This window comes from Drosophila grimshawi, unplaced genomic scaffold (assembly GCF_018153295.1).
Source record: "Drosophila grimshawi isolate 15287-2541.00 unplaced genomic scaffold, ASM1815329v1 contig_44, whole genome shotgun sequence".
In the NCBI taxonomy this organism is placed as follows: Eukaryota; Metazoa; Arthropoda; class Insecta; order Diptera; family Drosophilidae; genus Drosophila; species Drosophila grimshawi.
In genome coordinates, this window is record NW_025063240.1 from 17,440,377 (window position 1) to 17,460,572 (window position 20,196).

The 20,196-nt window shown below is 37.1% G+C and overlaps 1 protein-coding gene across 2 annotated transcripts; it reads left to right on the plus strand.

The window, feature by feature from the left end:
- The first annotated feature begins 446 nt into the window (after positions 1 to 446).
- LOC6557131 (tetraspanin-18) lies at positions 447 to 19,929 on the plus strand. Of its 2 annotated transcripts, none has more exons than XM_032739950.1 (7): positions 447 to 759; positions 1,112 to 1,212; positions 13,602 to 13,711; positions 14,624 to 14,722; positions 16,091 to 16,219; positions 18,255 to 18,614; positions 18,676 to 19,929. In XM_032739950.1, exons 3-7 carry the CDS (start codon positions 13,646 to 13,648, stop codon positions 18,823 to 18,825), a joined length of 804 nt encoding a protein of 267 aa, XP_032595841.1. In that variant the 5' UTR covers positions 447 to 759; positions 1,112 to 1,212; positions 13,602 to 13,645; the 3' UTR covers positions 18,826 to 19,929. The 2 variants fall into 2 exon arrangements, with proteins under 2 accessions (XP_032595841.1, XP_001983869.1); XM_001983833.2 differs by having other exon boundaries at positions 452 to 774.
- The last annotated feature ends 267 nt before the right edge of the window (positions 19,930 to 20,196 follow it).

Consider the following 20,196-nt stretch of genomic DNA (forward strand, 5'->3'; position numbering starts at 1 on the left):
CACCACTCAAAAACTGCACTTTAAAGCTCTTGACCCAGAGCCGCGAGCTCACCATGAAAGCTTTTTATCGTTGGCCGCGCTTTTGATTGCTTTGCGAGCTGAAAGCTTTCAGCTGGCCCAACCTGCTATTTTTATGCATGTGGATCTGCGTGTATGTATTTGTGCAGCCAGCCAGTAGCGTGCACCAAAGGGGGTTATTTGTATTGCGCAGCATAAGAAAATGTAATGAGTATATTATTTTACATTTATGTTATAATACTTTAGACACGTTATTGTGGTTGAAAGGTAGTCTCACAGAAGAAATTAAGTGTTTCTGTATTTCGATACCATTATTATGCCTGCATAGGCAGCCCCCTTTGGCAAATCATCGACTAAGTCCATGTTGCCAGCTCTGTGAGTTTGAGCTTTTGAGCTCCAGCTCTAGAGCACTGATGTTGCGGACCAACAGTTTCAGTTCGTGTGCACGGGCCAAACAGTCGACACCGTTTGAGACGTTCTCTCCGTTGAATTCAGATCTAAGCTGGAGTATTATTGAAAGCAAGCGTCGCAGTTTGCAGCCGTCGTTTGTTGTTGTCGTGGTCGGAATTGTTTTTGCTGCTGCTGCTGTTCGTTGAAGTTGTCGTGGTCGGTTTCGGTGTGTGTGTGTGCGTGTGCCTGGAATCGCTCAAGCGGGAGTTGGCTTCTGCTACAGAGGCGACTCTTCACCTCTCCTCTGCTCTCCTCTCTCAGCCTCCAGCATTCGTCTCGGCCAAGCTTTTGGTGCGTCTCTTCTGGGTGCGCATATATATGTGTTTATATTTGTGTGTGTGTGTGCTTCGGATTTTTGTGTATAATTTTTTGCGCGCGCTCAATCAAAACAGAGCCCATGCACTATGATAAGCCCAGGGCCTTAAAAAAGAACAACAAAACTCAATTCTACTTAAATCATTAAAAAAATTTATTGTTTATATCTTAATATAAATATTTAATTGTTTATTCATCACAACAATCTAAAAATTTGTAAGCAAAATTTCAGCTGCCTACATAAAATGCAAGAAGAAAAAAACCAATCAAATAAAATAAAAGCAGCGCAATAAAAATGCTCTAAAAATTTCCCTACAAATTATTGCAGCTTCAACATCAACAAGGCTTCGACACTTTCCGCATCCTTCATAAATATTCAATAAGCTCGCTCGTCAAACGCGTGCTAAAATAAAAACCAAAACTTTACAGGTAAGCTTGACTTTTAGTTTTAATATTTATGTGTGTGTTTGTGCGTGTGTCTCTGTGTGTGTGTGAGAGCAGAAGAGAGCTCTGCTAGCTACTGTTATGCGCTCAGCAGCCACCGAGATACACATCCCCAACCCAACCCACGCCCTTTGGCCACCCACCCACCACAAAAAAGAAGCCCAACCCCAATACTGACTCAGTGGTGGATATACGCACAGACTTTTGCGTAGTTGCCTTCTACTCTTGCTGATTGCTGATGCTTTTTCTTTCTCCCCTACTCCTTCTCATCGATGCTTTGCCTGCCATCTCTTTCCATTCTCCTTTTTACCGTTTTTACCGTTGCATCTTGTGCTACTTTACAATTGTCATTTGCGCGTCATTTCTTTGCGGTCATCACATGTTTCACCTTTATTTTTGTTCTCCAACTCTTTTCGTGTTTTTTGCAGTGAAAGGTTTGGCAAACATATGTATGTATTTCCGCAGTCGATTTGCAGTTCTGTGTTTTCTGCGTTCTTTCTTGCAATTTCTTATAGTTTCGTTTTGCACACTTCTACTGCCATTCGCTTTTTGATCTTGAAAACACGGCTCACAGAATCGAAGTCTCCCCCTCTCTAACCCCTCCTCCCCACGACCCCTTACTAGCTGCTGTTGCTGTTGAACGAGTTTATTAAACAGGAAAAATCATTAAAGCGAATTCAAATTGTTTATTGAAAAGAGGAGAGCAAAAAAAGCGAGAATCGACAAATTCTTTTTATTTTGTGTTGCTCTTTGACTTTGTGCTGATTTTTTTAGACTCACTTTTTACTGCACTTGCAATTAACTGACGGTTAAATGATTTTCAACAGAAACTTATCTTAGGTTTCAATTTGCATACCCTGTAAATAGTGAGTTCTAAAAGGTATGCTAAACTATGAAAGCTGGCATCGCAATAGCTAATGTATATTTAATTAAGATGGCAAATCTATGCAAAGAATAAAAACTAAATTAAAGTTGCTTAAAGCAGATTCAACTTAAAAGAAAGAAGTGCTTAATAGATTTAAGAGTCTGTTAAAAATAGACATGAACGGCTGGGCAATAAACATTTCTAAATTGATGGCATCAAAGCGAATTCGTCGAACAGTTTTAGCCAATACATATGGCAATTTAATTGCCAATTGAAAAACGTTAGCAATCCAAATGGAAAACTGCAGTAAAATTGTGGCAATAATGTGCAATTACTAAAGGCAAAGTAAGTTTATATGGAAACTGTTGCAAGGAACACATCAAGCATGAAGCTGCAAGACAAAAAAATGTGCAACATAATTCAATTAGTCAGCAAAAAGCATTAAAGCCAAAAACCAGATCAAATCGAAAGGAAGTCAAAACGGACGCCAAAGATGCGCCAGCAAGCGTGAAATTGTTTGACTCAAATCAGCGATTGCAAACACATCTAAAAATCAACACGAATTTGGCCAAAAGCCAGCCAGGTTGGCGACAGTGTTGTTGACCCACTTAAAAAGTTAAATATGCGTTAACGTAATTTGATAAACTTCTTTGAGTGGCCCGCAAAACCGAAAACCAAACCAAAACTTGACCACGTCGCTCATTGAAATTGTTGTTGGCTATTTAAACAATGGCCACTGAGCATTAATAAAACTGAAATAAACCATAAATATTTCGACGCCAAGGTAAACGAGTCGCGTTGGGCTGACTATCTGTAAATTGAATCTCAGGCAAGCTGCGTCTGTTGTTGCATTGCTTATGCATATCTTATGGTAATTCGAACTTGGCCAACATTATCTACGGGTCTGGACTTTCACACACACCTAACTCATCTGCAATTTCTCACAGCCCGTCTAAAGTTTCATGTTTGCCACCAATTGAAATGTGCTCCAAGTTCACTGCACTTGGTCAGTAATTAAAATCAAGCCACTGTTTGCGTATAAACTTACACACAATTTGCCACTTTGTGTGACTGTGTGTGTGACTTTGGCGTTCTCACAGTTACCTAACTTCCCTTCGTATTTTTTTCTTAATTGCGCACAAATCATTGGCAACATTTTTCAATGGAAATAGCCACAATGCGAATCCATTAGATTCTCTGCTCTCTCTCCATCTCTATCTCTAGCGGAAATTGAATACGTTGCAAACTCGGTTGGTGTCTTTAACTCTTGATTTGCTGCAATTGTTTCAGCTGCCACACGCTGACCGTTTTCAATGTGCCCCTTGGGCTTCAGATCTGCTCTAATCGCCAGTTTTAAGTCTGTCAAGCCAAAGACAAAGTCGCCTTCCCTGCCTGGCTGTCGCTTGTGGCTGTGCAACTTGATTCGATTCGATTCGATTCGACTGGCTTTGGATTGTCAATGCAATGCAATACTAAGTCCCTAACATTTCTATTGTTTTTTGCTTAACTTAATTAAGCGTTGTAAACTTGTTATACTCACATTTTACACTGTTAGAAAGTGTAGTTAGAGTTGACAATAAGCAAGTGATTTATTATTATTATTAATATTATTATTATCTCGTCATCCTTAAAACAGAATTTGCACTCAGCATCCAACACAATTTTTAAGCTATGTAACCGAAAACCTGTTACTAACCGAAGCAAGTGCTTTATTTAATATCAACTTTTATTTTCACTTTTTCTTAAACATAAATCACTTGAATAGAAAGCAAAATTTGATAAGCCTGTTTTCATCTGCGGCAAACTAATTGGATAAATAGTTTAAGCTTCCTAAAAATCAGATCATAATCTGTCGATTTAAACACATAATGCACTGTGGCCAAATTACTCAAAACAAAGATGACGAAAAAAAAACAGACAGAAAAACATAACAAATTTTAGAGCAATTTTCTTTGGGTCATTTCACAAGATCAGCAGGTGCCTTTTATATGTACATATTTTGTGTGTGTAACTGTTTCAGTCATCGTTTACTGCCCTCTTTCTTTCTACCTGCTGCCAAACCGACACGTGATTAATGAACCAAGCTACCAACTATTTATAACTTAAAATACCTTAAACAGGAAGTCGCACAGCGGACAATAAAAATATTAACAAAAAAACCCCACAAGTTACGATTGTGCAATCGAAAGTGCGTAACTTTGATTGCTTAGTTATGTTGTTATGCTTAAGCCCCATCACCCCCTCAACCCCTGCCTTGGCCACTTGAGGGCTCAATTGATCGCTTAAGACTTTGGCGCAAAGCAACCAGTGAAAAGAGACAGCAATTAAGTCGGATCTCAGTCACACAACCAGCTCTAATCACAAACACACACACACGCAAACCCACCAAATTCGGAAGCGTCAACTGGAAATGTATTAATTTGTTGTACAATCAAAAAAAAATCAAAATGTAATTGAAATAAATGTAAAAGAGCCGCAACGGATTCGATAGCGTTTTTGAGCCACATTTCATGGCGCCTGCGCAATCGTCAAATACTTGTTAAGCATGGGCATAAATTATAAGTATGTATTTTATTTTCTTTTTTTGTCTGTTTCTGTGTTTATTATTGCTTTGAAAATGAAAACAAAAAGTGAAAGTCCAAATATGCATGGCAATAAGCGACTGCAACAATGCATATTAATTTGGCTTTATTTTTTGGGGACGCGTCTGCTGTTTGTTGAAATATTTCCTAGCCAAGCAAGCGATTAACACCCAACCTAAAAAGAAAAGAAAAAACCCAATAGTAAAGTATTGTTGGGCACATCATTTAACATTTAAACCTTATTTGTATTTGGCTACTGCGCATGTGTGGCCCACGAGCAAGTTTTCCAATGCATTTAAAGTAGTTTCGTTTGCATGTTGTTTATTTTTTGTTTGCCTTTTTGTTTGTACTTTTTGTTTGCCTCATTTGCCAGCTGCATATTTGCACGCTGATGCAATGAGCGACAGTTGCTGCAAAAAGTTTTTGTCTCACAGGTGCAGCAACGATAGCGTCAAATTTAACAACTGCCACATTTATTTTTCTCCCTACATTTGTTAAGGAGTTTATTCAACTCCAACTTCAACTCCAACTCCAACTGCGAGCAAAACTCTAACGCACATAGAACTTAGTTAAGTAAACTTATCTTGTAGAGATCTAAAGGCATTCTCCCATTCTCATTCCCAGGGAGAGTTTACAGGAAGTGTTAGCTTCGTTGGTTGGTTATTATTAGTGAAGTTTTTGCACGCAGCTGCCAAACTGGGGTGCTTTTTCCTACCGAAAAGAAACTCCCACATAAATTTGCAAAGATTTACATTTACACTCACCGCAAACAGTGTGTGTGCCAACGCCAGGCAATATTTCATGCTCGTTGCAGCAACAGCAGCAAAAGCAGCAACAACTGCGTGCAACGTCATTCATGCTCTTTTTTGCCGCTGCAGCCGGGCTTTGATTGGGTGCGTCTAGTGTTGTAGTATCTATAGATACACATAACTTGCAGTTACGTCTACGATTTAGCTACTTTTCAAATTGCATTTCCCAAGACGGCTCTGCACAGTTGCCCAACTTAATTGGCCAACAAGCGAAATCGAATTCTTTTAACGGCAATTGATACGCATATGTGGAAATTTGATAATGACACATATACATATATATGTATATATATATTACATCGAGTAATGCGACTGGAGAAGGAAGTGCCAAAGGTTGATTTTGCACTCACGCCAAATGTGAAAGTTGATGGCAAAAATGAAGGAAAAGCTAAGCGCATTGAACTCCGCCCCTGGCCAACTCAACTCAAATTTAACTCTCAAAAAAGTTTAGTTTTTAAAAGAAAGTTAAATAATAAGCGTACATTACAAAATCAGCAGCAGCAGCAGCAGCACCCAACCAGAGGCCTACCCAGAGGCCTACCCAGAGGCCTATCCAGTTGCAAGTGCAACCAGCCAACAAACTGAGTGTCACAGCTATGTATCTGTCAGATACATTTAGTCACATGCAACACAAGTCAGCGAGAGAGAGAGAAATGAATTATATGCGAGACATATATATATATATATAGAAATTAATGTGTGAACATTTTCATGGCACATTTTGAGTGCAGCAGCTTTGTTTTTGTTCCCAGTTGTTGTTGTGGTTGTAGCTAAGTGTCATTATTGTTGTTGGTGCAGCATGACTCAATATGTAAATTATCTAAAATGATCGTCGTGTGGGCACCTTTTGCGCCTATGGGCTTATGAGATCTGTCTCTGGCTCTGGCCATGTAACTGAAGCTCTCCAATCAAGTTATGGGGGCGGGCTCTGCTAGCAACTTTAATAGAAATTTATTTGCATCTGTTATGAATTGAAGTGACAGCGGGCGTTGTGGCTGTTGCTGCCTGCTGCCTGCTCTGCTCTCTTTTTTTCGGTAATTGCCGCTCACGAGGCGAACGTGTAATTTCCACATGAATCTCAGACACAATTGCTTGTGGGTCAGATCACAGCGCTTTGAGTACCCACTACTTTAGTTTACTTAATTAAATTGTGTGTTCGCTGCTCATTTAATCAAGCTAGGTGATTTGACAAGATTAAAGTGTTTTTATAGTCAGCGTATAGGGTTTTTTTTTTTAATTGAGCACTGCACTAAGTGTACTCTGAACTCTAAATATAAGTGCTACAATGAGCACTTTTGAAATACTCTTACCAGTGAACTGATTTTCAAAAACCACCGCTTTTGATATTGGTTTGACCTCTTGAACCATAATACATTTGAAGTTACAAACGTGATTCTCGCTCGAAATCCATGTTAAAATGAAAACCACAAAAATTGTTTTTCGGACGGGCTAAATCTTTCGATAGACATAACTTGGTCAAATTTCATCAGATTTCAAATAACCAAGATTTTTTCATCATGGTTTGACCTCTAAAATAATGGTGCATTCAAAGTGTAAAACGCGATTGTAACTTGATTTTCACATTAAGTTAATATTCCTAAATACTGCTGGTAGGAAATAGTCAAAACTCCACATTGCCTTAACTTTGTTAAAAGTGATCCGATTTTACAGTTAAAAATTCGATCGAATCGAAATTCCTGTTTCAAAACTTTCCGCAGCCATAACACACATTGTCAACCACAAAAATTCTCTTTAAAGATTTCTTTAATATTGTTGTCGAACGTATTTTGGCACTTGTCCAAGATGATCATTCACCTTCTTGCTTCTCTATGCTGCACACACAATGTAATGAGGCTCATTTTTATTGATGAAAAGTGAAAAATGAGGCAGAACAACAAAAAAAGTGCTCAGAGGCGCAACTGAATGATGATACTGACATAAGCATTCTTTATCATGTTGAAGTAAGTAAAATAAATGTATGTAAGTATGTCAACGGTGTATATGACAGGCAGACAACATAACTCGTTGAACAACAACATCAACAATAATATCAACAACAAGCAACAACCAGAACCAGAACCAGAAACGTCTACATAACTAGAGCAATGAGCAATAATAAAACCACAACTGAAAATTGGTCAAGTTCCGAGAGTTTCACTTTTCAAGCAAACAAAAAAATAAATAAACAAAACCAAAGAAAGAATGAATTAAAATAAAAATATAATTAAAAGTTAGCATATGTAAATTATTTTAATATATTAAAATGTGCTTCACATTTTAACAAAAAATATTTAAAATAATGAGAGAATGATTTTGATATTTTATTTCGTAAATTGGGTCAATTTCTGTGGCGTTGGCGTTTAAAGTAGACTTCTTGACATTCTTGAACAATCTGATTGTGCTCTAAGTATTCCTGTATACCATGTATATATATACATGTATATATATTTGTGCTGAGTACGCAGCTCAATCAACATTTTGTTACCAATCTTTACTGACAAATATATTAAATGCAAATAGCAGAACTTAATTTTGTGCAAACAGTGAGGACTTGAAAGCCAAGCAAAATATTCATTCTGCTCTACGATTGAGCAGGATTTGAGGTAAACTTATGTAAATTATATGCAAAACTGGTATCTATACATTTGCAAGAATACCCCTAACACAGAAATCAGAAAACTATTTACAAAAAAAAAATCACAAAAATCTCGCACAGCGTTGCTAAACAGCCCAAATTGTCTATGTCTTTTACTGCCGTAACTGATTGGCAAACCTGCCATGCTGGCTACCAGTTCAGCTCGTCTGTCCGTCTGTCTGTCTGTCTGTCTGTGTCTGTTCGCCTGCCAAATTGTACGCCTGCTCTTACAGTATGGCCGGGGCGTTGTCGTCGCCGCTGTTTTGGGCACATGCCATGGTCCAGAGCACCACCGACAAGTGTCAGGTGTTAAATTTGTCTACCTTCAACTGAGCTAAGGCTACAGCAGAGTCGTTTGACAAACAGAGCAAACATTTTGTGAGCCTCGACCATTGACCTAAAAACTGAGACAAATAGACAAAAAGACAAACAGACAGACTGACAAACAACAACAAACAAAAGGCACCTTGAGGTGCACAGACCTTTAGATGCTAACTCGTACCGGAGCGCCTCCAATTATGTCAATTAACTTGGCTCCAACCAAGTGTTATACAACAACTTACAACAACTAACAACCACTACAAACAATAATTTGTCGACTGCACAAAAGTTGAATGACATGTGCAAAAAAATAATAATAAATAAATGGTTGGCTTTCAATTGGCGGAAATTTCATATACTTTAAGTACAGCAGCCAGCTGAAAATATGTAAAATAAGGAAAGATGGTTTTTGTTAGGCACCGAAGAATAAATACATTTGTAGACAGGAGCTAAACCGATGACATCTAAAGACAAAAAATTCGGTCTGACGAAAGGATGAACATGGCTATATTGACTCGCCTATTGATGCTGATCAAGAATATATATACGTTATGAGGTAGGAGACGTCTCCATCAATGCGTTGCAAATTTGAAAATAAATTGAAAATACCATCTACCCTTGGGCACAGTAAATATGTGCATCAAAATATGCTTTTATGCAAATTAGTTAACGAGGCGCAACATAAACAAACTTCATTTTTCAACATTTCTTGTTTTATTTTTTGCCAGCTGGTTTTGCGTTTGCATTAATTAAGCAAAAATTTATAAATAAATTGATTGTGTGGCTCGTGCGCCGAACAAATTACAAAAGAAACAAAAACGAAAACAACAAAAATGCTTTTGCGCCCAAAATTAAATGAGTTTAATACCAGTTTGATAGGTTTGAGCTTAAAGCCGGCTTTTAATTGGATATTCTTGCAACAGCAACAGCAACTGGAGAGAAAAAGAGAGAGAGAGAGAGAGAGACACAAAAGGCTATAAATTTTAGGTTTTCAACTTTGGCATATTAAAACAAATATTTGGCAAGAGATAAAAGGCTCATTTGCAATGTGAGGCACTGCGAAATTTTTGTCAATCTTACCGCACAGTCAAAATGTCGATAACCCAAAAATATTTCAAAGCTAATATTGATTCAATGATAAGAAAAAGAAAAAACAAAATAAGAATATGTTTAAGATTAAGTTAGTCTTTGTAGCAATTTCGGGCACATATATATATATATACAGATAAATTGTGAGGGATTTATGTATGTGCTGTTGAAGATTTTCCTGCCTGCATTTTCTTGCCATGTTCTGTTTGTTGAACTTTGCATACACTTTGTGAAAATCTGAACGAATGGCAGCTTCTTTTAATGGTGCCTTGCTGCCTTTCTTTAAGTCAATTATAAAGTTGCCAGTTCCCACATGACTGCAACTGCCAACTAAAAAAAAAGATGAAATTTCTTTTAATGACTCTTTTTGTTGGTATGGCAACAACTAGGTAAATTAAGAGACTGTTTATGCCACCCACCTGCATTTAACTGTGGGCATAGTTTTAGCAATTACCTCTATATCTGTGGCATGCATAAGACCCCAATGTTGACCCAGTTAAGTCTTATTATCAATTAAACTATTTAATTGGCAGGCGCAAGACACCAAATGCTACTTCAAGCTACAAAAAAGAGAAGAAACGAGAAGAAATAAAAAGAGTATCATCTCGAAGCATGAGAAAGATGATTATATGCCTTCATATATATATACATATATAGAAGCGGTAGCAGCAGCAAAAGCAGCACTTTTGGTTTCAAGCATGACTTTTTACTATTATTGGTTTCTTAAACGCGGCAACAGCAGCCACAAGCCGAAGTTGAAATGTTCGAAAATAGAAAGCATTGCCAATAAATACAATTTCTAAATTCTTGGCAAGCGAACGTGACAAGTGGCTCCCTCCTGCCCCTCGCTGCCTTCGTCAGCCAATGTTGCAACGTCTGTGGCACATTGTGGCTGGGGAGAACGAAATTAAGAACGAGTACAAAACGAAACCAACTAAAAGAAATCATTTATGGCAATTGTCAGAGGGGCACAACTTGCACACCATTTTATGGCCAACAACAACCACATCGACCAAAAAGTCGACTTTAAAACTTGTAGAAGAAGGTTTTGGACAAGTTTGAAGTAAACCTTTTTGCCTTTCAACTTTTGCCTTTTAATTAATACAAGTTACGACTTTCTTTAACCCATTTTGCAGCAACAACAGCCACAGCTAAAGCTTCAACTAAAATTTCCAACAATCTCAAGTCTCAAGTCTCAGTGTATTAGTCTCTAGTCTCAGTCTCAGTCTCCATCTCCATCTCTCAATCTGTCGCTCGCATTTCCTTTTGCCACATGATTGTAATAGAAATTTTAATCACTCTCGGAACCGCCAAAATGTGCATTGTATCCACTGCCAACTTTCTATGGCAAAAACATAAAAACCACAAGCAAAAATAATAATAAAATTACAGGCAAACACTTAATTGGCCATATTTGTATATGTATAATAAACAAATAGCTCAACAATAGTCGCTAACCACATTCCACAAATTTGCAATTCATTTTTTTTTCTCTGTAATTGCATGCATGATTTTAGCGAATTGTTTACAATCGTACTCCATACAGTATATAGAGTTTCATTTAATACTGCATATCATTTAAACAGTATATATATATATAGTTGTTGGCAGAGTCATCAACTAAGCAGCCTGAAAATTCGCAAAAATTTGCCTTAATTTGCCTTTGGAGGCGCCCAATTAAAACTGCGTTCCATTTGATATTTAAGTTGCCATGCAGACTAAAGCAAGTACATATATATATATATATAAAAAGTTTGTGCTTGAGTTGTGAATTCATGGATATGCTGATAATACTGATGACTTGCCTGGTCTTCTTGATTATGAGCAGCTAGGGAAATGTGCTTATATGTTCTATGTGTCACTTGAAACTAATTAGAATACTATATATATATATGACACACACATGTTTGTGTGTGGTTGTGTGGTGGGTGTGTGTGTGTGTGTGCTTACTAATGATAATCTGTGCATTTTCCATGGCATATGTCAGGCCGGTGTCCCTTTGAGGGCTTGAGTGTGCTTAAGAGCGATGCAATACTGTAATTAAAACTATTATCGCACAGATAGCGTTGAGGCTGTGTGTTTGTATGAGTGTGATAGCTGATAGATTTGAGCTGGAAATCAATTAGGCAACTTTTCAACTCGCATAAGGCAGGCGGGCAAATGCCTATTGTTATTATGCACATCAACATGAAATTCGCGAATTAAGCATAAATCTGAAAAGGAGACAAGTTTGATGCTTATCACTCAACGCAAAACTGTGCAAAACAATGGAAAAAGCAATTAAAACTTGGCTGTTTCTACTGCTAACGCTTACCCATTTTCCGGCTGGAGCACAAAATTGCCTCTAAATCGAGTGTGCGGGTCGGGGTTGTTGGCCAGAAATCAGGGCCTCTGTATATATATATCAGCATAAGCCCTAAAGCATTTTGCATTAAAGTACCTGCACTCACCCTTTGAATAGGATTACTAGCTGTATGTGTGAGTGTATCTGCGTGTACATTTTGGCAAAAACTTCATAATGAAGAAGAAGCGAAGTAGGCTCTTAAGCAGCCAAAGTTGGCCAAGCAAAATGTTTGCCAGTTGGCAACAACAGAAATAGAAACAGGCAGCAGCATCCAACATCCAACAGCAACCTCAGAGAGCCGCCAACTGTTCTACTTTTCTAGCATCAATGGCTCGTGACATTGTTTGTGTGCAACACACACAGATCTACACACATACTCACACACACACACATACAGAAGCACTTACACTACACGCTTATGCTATGACCATTTCATGAAAATGGGTCAAAAATCTCTGCAGGAATATTTACACACAAGTAGAAGCTGCAGTCATCAACTTTACGCATCATCGAAAAGATTTGATGTTGCTCATTTCATGATAACGCTAATTCGTGTATCTCAACAACATAAACGTATGCATAAAACGGGCTAAAGAACTAAAAACATGTTTATAGCACTGTCTGAGCTTGGTTTTTGGCACGAGCTCAACAGATGCCCTGTAAAAACTTTGAGAGTATCATTACGTTGCGAAAACAGGTTTGCATATGCCCCAGAAAATCTATAAATATGCTCCCAAACTCAATTCTTGGTGTACCAATTAAAAGTGAAACTGAACTGAAGATATAAACATCAATTTATAAAAATAGTTACGAACAAAGTGTTAATCAAAATGTGCCCAATCATTGGTATAGGGTATAAAAAACATGCTTTCATTGCTGGCAGTTGAAAAGAAAAGTGCCTCCGAGCAGAAAGGCGTGTCCAATATGACCAACCAGATAGAGAGAGAAGATTTAGCGATTTAGAGAAAGAGAGAGAGAAAGGGAGAGAGAGAGCGAGTCTGTAAGGGGCAGTAAAACCAGAATCACATTTAGTGGCTGCATTTAATGAGAAAGTTCATTTGCTTCACGAGAATGTCACAGCTCGAGGCTTAAAGCGAGATTGAGTGAATGAGTATTTAATTAATGTAGTTAAATTTGTTAAAATTACAAAGAAACAATGTCTGCATCACAATTACGGACAAAGAGCATCATGAAATTGTCATGCAGCGTTAACTACGTATACTTATGCTTAAATAAAGAACATTAATTAGCACAGAACTCAAAACATTTCTTGTAACTGAGTGAAAATAATATAAGTCTATCATTTATCTAATGCGCTTTAAGTAGAAAGGGAATAAAATGACTTCCAATTAAATGTGAAGCACACTTTAAAAGAGTATTCCAACGTTGCCATTTGTACATCATTTTCTCTTTCCTGTTTAAGTCATCCGCTAATTTTCAACGCTTGCTTCACATGTTAATTTATTAGGCACGGACACGTACCACATGCAAGCTGATAACAAATGAAGTTGTCACACACACGCACACACACACACACACACACATCAAAGAAATGAAAACATATTTCTCTTGTTTTTGTTCTTTTGGTTGGCATTTTGAGTATTTGATGACACTTTCCTCTGTGCCACTTGAACAAATGAGTCGCAATTTTAATTAAATAAGAAATTACGCATTGCACGTGTTTACTGAGATACTTTAATTTAATTTGTTTTTCTTCTTGTAATTCCAGCGCAAGTTCTTCAAAACAGCCGCAAAATTTCGAAAACATCGAAAATGGTCTTTGATTGTGGTGTTTGGTGTGCAAAGTATTTGCTTTGCATACTAAATTTCATATTCTTTGTAAGTATACACAATATAACAATTACAATTAACAGCAATGCACAATAATTCACTTAAGTGAAGAGACTTGAAAAAAGTATAGATAACATTTTACAATATTTAACAGGAAAAACGGTTGCTTTACAGCTTTATTTTGTATGGGTTTTCTTGTATTTTAAAGGAAAAGAAATAAATTAACAATATTTCCAATGATTTTCAAATTTAATTTATTTTTTGTATTTAAAAAAAAAGTACAGAGAAACTGCAATAATATATTCCAGCGAAAACAGTTGTTTTTACATTTATTTACTTTTCTCTTGCATTAAAAAGATGGATAGAAAAACTGTAATGATACTGCCCAGGGAAAACGGTTGGTTTTAAATTTATCTTTTGTGTTTTCTACAAAAAAAAAGTACAGAAAAACGTTAAAAATATTCCCCAGGTAAAACGGTTGTTTTACAAATTTCTTTATTTAATTTTGCTTCTTTTTTTTTTGCTTGGTTAAGCTGCATTATAAACAGTGTCCGATAGGTAGGCGCGGCAGAAACAACAACAAAAGCAACAAAAACAAGTGCGGCAACAACTACAAACAAATACAATCTGCGGTTGCAGTCAATCAAGCAAATCTCTGCGCATGCGCAGTTTTTGCATTTATGGCGGTTCATTGACTTCACAGCCATCATTGTTGTAGTTGTTGTTGTTGTTGTTGTAATTGTAACTATTGTTGTTGTTGCTGCTGCTGTTGTTGTCGGTTTGTTTATCGTCATAATCATCAACATCAAATGCAATCAACATGTCCGAACAACATAGGCACACAATGTTGTGTGAAGTTGTGTTTATGTTTTTTTTTGTTTTTTTTATGTTTAACGCTTACAATTTGCATGCCCAGCTAACTGAGGGTTATTTCTCCATCTTCTTTTTTCTATGTTGCAGGTGCTAGGCACAATTATATTCGGAGTTGGACTATGGCTAGCTGTGGACAAGCACTCGCTGATTGCTCTGCTCAAGCTTGTCGAGAGCGAGCGCATTGAGGTAAGTGTCTGCATATCGAATCCCACATGAAAGTCGCGCGGAGGGAGAAAACCACCCTAATAACACCAATGAAAAAAGGAGGTCTAATAAAAGCAATCAATGTATTGCTGACCAATTTATCAATTTTATTTGAGCCACTACGAAAATCAACCCCAAACACAAAGTAAATCTAATATTACTTGTAAGAGACTTGGGAGTTGTTGGTTATTAGAGTGCCGCATAATATGTCAATAAGAACAAGTCGAAGATATTCGTTTTGAGTGATCTAAAAGAAGGCCAATCAAAATATTGTAAGCCAATTTAACAGCAATATTTACATTTGAGAGTTGTTGGTTATTAAAGTGCCACATAATTGAAACAAGTCAAATTCTATAGTTTAGAGTGATCTAAATTCAGTAACCTGTTGCTCCAGAAAAGTTATAATGCCAAATTTTGCTCTTGAATTTTTCAACTAGATTGATAAAGGTTTGTTTTCTATTTTGTTAGCTTATAGAAATTATCTCACTATAAAAAACAACCTTCAATCCGAATGGCCTTTGAGTTGACATGTTCTTTATTCAACTGGGAAACGTAATTTAAAACAAAATACCACAGCATTATTGGGGATTAGATAAGCAAAAGTTTTTTACAGCACAATGTTAGCTCATAATCTATTTTAAGCTTTTAATCAACTTAATGCGAATAATAACGTATTCAGTAATGTCAGCAAAATATTCAGCGTAGCAAATTCCATTCATGCAGTTGCATGTCCTGTGGCAACTACGAATTCAATGCTGTCTCTCTGTCCGTCTGTCCGTACCGCTAATTCCATTCCACTCCCTCTTTGACACACTGCTGAAAATCGTTTTGGAAAACAAATTTAGTGCAGGCAAAGTGCATGTCATCTAACTGCACGCTGTGGGTAATGAGTAATTACAGGGTATGCATAAACACAAGGCTAATTGAGTGAATTTATTTGAATTTTTTTTTTATTTTCTTGATTTGTGTTTGGTCATTGAACTACAACATGCAAACAAATAGCATGAAACTTTCGGTTGCCTGAAATTCAATTTCTCTTCATATTTATATTGCTTTATTTTTTTTTTTGTTTAAACCCACACGCAGTTGTCAGCTTTTAGAGTGCTTAATACTTGAGACTGTGATGCCGAGATGCTGTCAATTAAGACATCTTTTTCTCTCTCTCTCTCATAAATACTTAATTTAATTACAAATGTTGCGAAAGTTGCGACAGTCGAAAGGTTAATTACTTTATAAATTACGTATACGCAGCGTATCGAACATATTTCTATGCATTTACATAAATTCCATCAATTGTCAGTTCTTACACACACATTATTCTGGTCTCTGCTTGTTTATCTCGTTTTGTAGCATTTTACACAGCCGCAGGTCATAGAGCAAATGGCCTACGCTCTGCTCGTCATCGGAGCCGTCATGTTCTTCTTGAGCCTCTTGGGCTACTTGGGCGCAATGCGTGAATCTCGCTGCCTGCTATCGACGGTAAGTGTCCGATACAGAATTACATTAAACTTACAACTTACAGATACAAAGAAGGCATCTGCTGTTGCCCAATAATAATTTCAGTTGTTGCATCATCGGCCAAAAATGTAATTGCATCTTTCAATGACGCCGCGGGAGACAAAAATATTCATTGCACGCTTATCAACAAGAGTTTTTTTATTGTTATTGTTGGAGTTGCTGTCGTTTGTTTTGCATATTTACGATTTCATCTTGACAAACAGTTTTTTATATCGTTGTTGTGACTTTGACTTTGGCGTTGGAAAATCTGTTGAAAACCTTCGATGAGCCAAAGAGAAAGTTGCAACTAGTTGTGGTGGGTACACATGTTGTAGGCATTTTCTTGATCTCATGTCTGGCATTGCCATGAGCTCTGTTTGTTGGAACGTGTTTCGACACATTATCAAGTGTCGTGAGGTGCCCGTGACAAGCCCTTCACTTTTGGGTCTCTCTGCACTTGATCTGGTGTGCTCGGAATTATAATTTTGCCCGACGTATATACATATATATATGAATATATAAATATATTTATCGTTTGGTCAGGGGCCCAACCTTAAAAAGAAATTTCTATGATTGTGCTCTGTGTGGGCAATTAATAAACAGTTTATCACATTTCTTACGCTATTTATATATCGGAGCCCAAGACTTTGTGGGCTTGGTCAATTTAATTGCAACGCCAAACAGGTGCAACCAGCTACGACGTTAATTATTGTGGCTCTTTATCACATATGTCTTTTGTGTAACAATTCGCGATATTTGCCCTCGGGGGCGTAAGTAAGTCAGACACCACAAAAATCTGTATGCACAAATTCAAGCACAATTTGCAGTAAATGAAGCAAGGGCACACACTATTTGGTAATACTTGTGCTCAAGGCCAACGGTTAGCATTGCCAATGTGTCTTTAGCATTGGCTATTTTGAGAGTGCGCCAATTATTTACCAATTGGCAAGTTCACTGGGTCTCGAGCTGCTTAAATGCTGCGAGACACAAATAAAAAATAAAAAAACGCTTTCAAATCGACTAACAATAAATGACCAGCGATGCGCTGCAGCACTGAAGACAATAGCAAATGCGATTTAAACTGAAACTGATGGTTGTCCGATTGCCGAGTTTTGGACCATTCTAATCAGAAGGCAATTCATTTCCACTGCTTCTCTTGTGTGTATCTGATAGATACATTTGCTGCCAGGCACTTAACACACACATTCAGACAGTGTGAATAAAATGCTGCCAGGCGGAACAGCCAGCATCAGGGTTGTTTACTTTTATAGCGCTCAAAAAAAAGCTAATTTAGCGACTGATTTTAAAAACTGAATTAATACACTTTTGAACATGGGTTGAGCTCTCGACTTATACTACATTGCAATCGAGAAACAACATTTTTGGAAGGAAGGCAGGTCGAAGATTACACACCTTTATTGACTTGATCGGAGTTTGAAATACTTTATGGGCTTTATGGGTGACGTTTCCTTCAATACTTTATAAGTCTTATCAAACTGCCCTCTACATGATTATACAATAAACCGATAAAAGTTCAACCTCTCTATGAAAAAAAAAAAACATAAATTCCCGCTAGCTGCTATCTCAACGATATCTGGCAACACTGGCCAGCAGACAGTAGCACTCAACTCTATCAAGCCAACGCATCGCGACAACAAAAACACCAGTAGAGCTTATAAAGCATGCAAGCAGCATTTCAAAATGACCTTCATTTGAGCATTTGAGATTGGCAGCATGGCCTGCAGTGCTCTCTTGGAGCGTGTTTGCACACACAGTGTGTGTGTGTGTGTGTGTGAGCTGTTACTGTGTGTGGGCTCAAACTCACCACTCTAACGCACGCTGCACATTTAGCTCAGGGTCAAACGCATAGATTTTTATGTAATGCTCGCCCCGTGGCTACATAAGTAAATGTGAATTGGGTCAAACGGCAACTGGGGCGTATGCATAATATGCTCATATTATCTCTATCTCTCTCTCACACACATTCTCTCACTCTCTCTTGTCTCTATTTTTGCAGTATGGCACCTTGCTCATACTGCTGCTGGTGGCTGAGATTGTTGCCGGCGGTTTGGCCGTCTTCTACAAGGACAAAGTGCGCGCCGAGAGCAAAAAATTCCTGCAGACAACCATCAAAAGCTATACGTTGAGTGAGAATATGGATGCAACATCGGTGATGTGGAACCAGCTGATGGTCAACTTTGGATGCTGTGGCGTCAACGATTACCATGACTTCGATGAGTCGCAGGCGTGGAAGGATACAAGGGGCAATCGCACCATACCGGATACCTGCTGCATACTGAAGGATGTGGAAAAACTGGTGCCACGCGACGAGGACTGCACGGTCAATCCCAGCGATAGCAATAGTTTCTACAAAAATGTAAGTCGTACCCAGTCTAAACATAATTGAAGTTTTTTTTAAATTAAATTTCAATTCTTAGGGCTGTTATGGAGTGTTCACCGATTGGTTGATTCGACAGCGCGAACTCATCATTGGCGTCATTGTCGCTGGCATTGTGCATCTGATCCTTGTCATACTCGCCTTTGCGCTGTGCAAAGCTTTTGCCAAATATGACGATATGCGTCTGTAAATTATGCGTACGCATACAGGACATGGTTTTTTTAGAGCAGGCCCCACACAGGACATGCTAACTTACGATAGGCAAAACAACGTTTAATAATAACATATAACAATGAAACAGTGAAAGAAAAGAGCTAAACAACAACCCTACCGAACATTGAGATGTGCTCAAATTTCAAAATGCATTTCTACCCATACACCCACACACAAACACACACACACACATTATAACAGTTCTAATCTCTAATCTCGTAACAGAATAATGGAAAAATATACAACAAAAATATTTAATCACTTGCAGAAGGAAATGTTGCTCAAAATTTGCCGCCAGACATGACAGACAGTGAGGAGGTTTTTATGAAAATTGCTACGCATATTTATTTGTGAATGAAGAAACCTGTTTTGATAGCAGCATTAGTTCTTAAGTAGTATTCTACTATATATACATGCAAACATACATACATAAATATATATGTAATAGTATTAGAGTTTTTAGTCCTATTTCATTTAAACAATTTTGCAAAACTGACTGTTTGCAAGACATGGAAACGAAGAAAGCAAAAACCACTCAAATACATCACAACGTATAAAACACATTTTAAAATAAAAATACACAAAATAAAATAAAAATGAATAATGAATAATAAATGAAATATTCGGAATATTGAATGAAAGAAAATTAAAAACGAAATATTGAAATTGTACTATGTGTATTAGATCGTAAGTCTTCTATGGTTAAGTTCTAATTTTAGTTGTTTGCTATTACTATATTCAAGTTTTTAACTACGTATTGAGTGAACGCGAAAGCGCCGAGCATCGTGTTTATCCTTTTTGTTAAAAATGAATGTTGTACATTTTTGAATTCTATATATGTATACATATTTACAAATACATACATTACATATATCTATTATTAATGCATATTATAAACACGTACTCACATGTATGTCTGTAGTTTATTTAATGTACTTTGAAACAAACGAAAACCTAACTGAAAACCCCTGAATTATATAAACTAAAACGATAAAGAAGAATTCCCAAAATACGACAAACTTTAAAATGTACATTTCTGAAAGTAATTATTAATAAATACACAACCATTTAAATAAAAATAGTTGTAAAGTCTTTTTGATGGTTTTTATCAAATATACTTTTTAATTTAATAGCTCTTCTCAAGCTAATATTAATCAAAGCATACTTTCAGGTTAAATACAATACAATTACACGTGAAACTTGGTCTGAAAAATATCAAAACTGCAAAGCATACTTTTAGGATGTCTCGAAAGGAAAGTATATTTCAGAAAATAAGGTCTGATTAGAGCAGTCATTTCAGATTTGTGAGGGACATGAGTCCAATTCACAAAATCACTTTTTCCGTTAG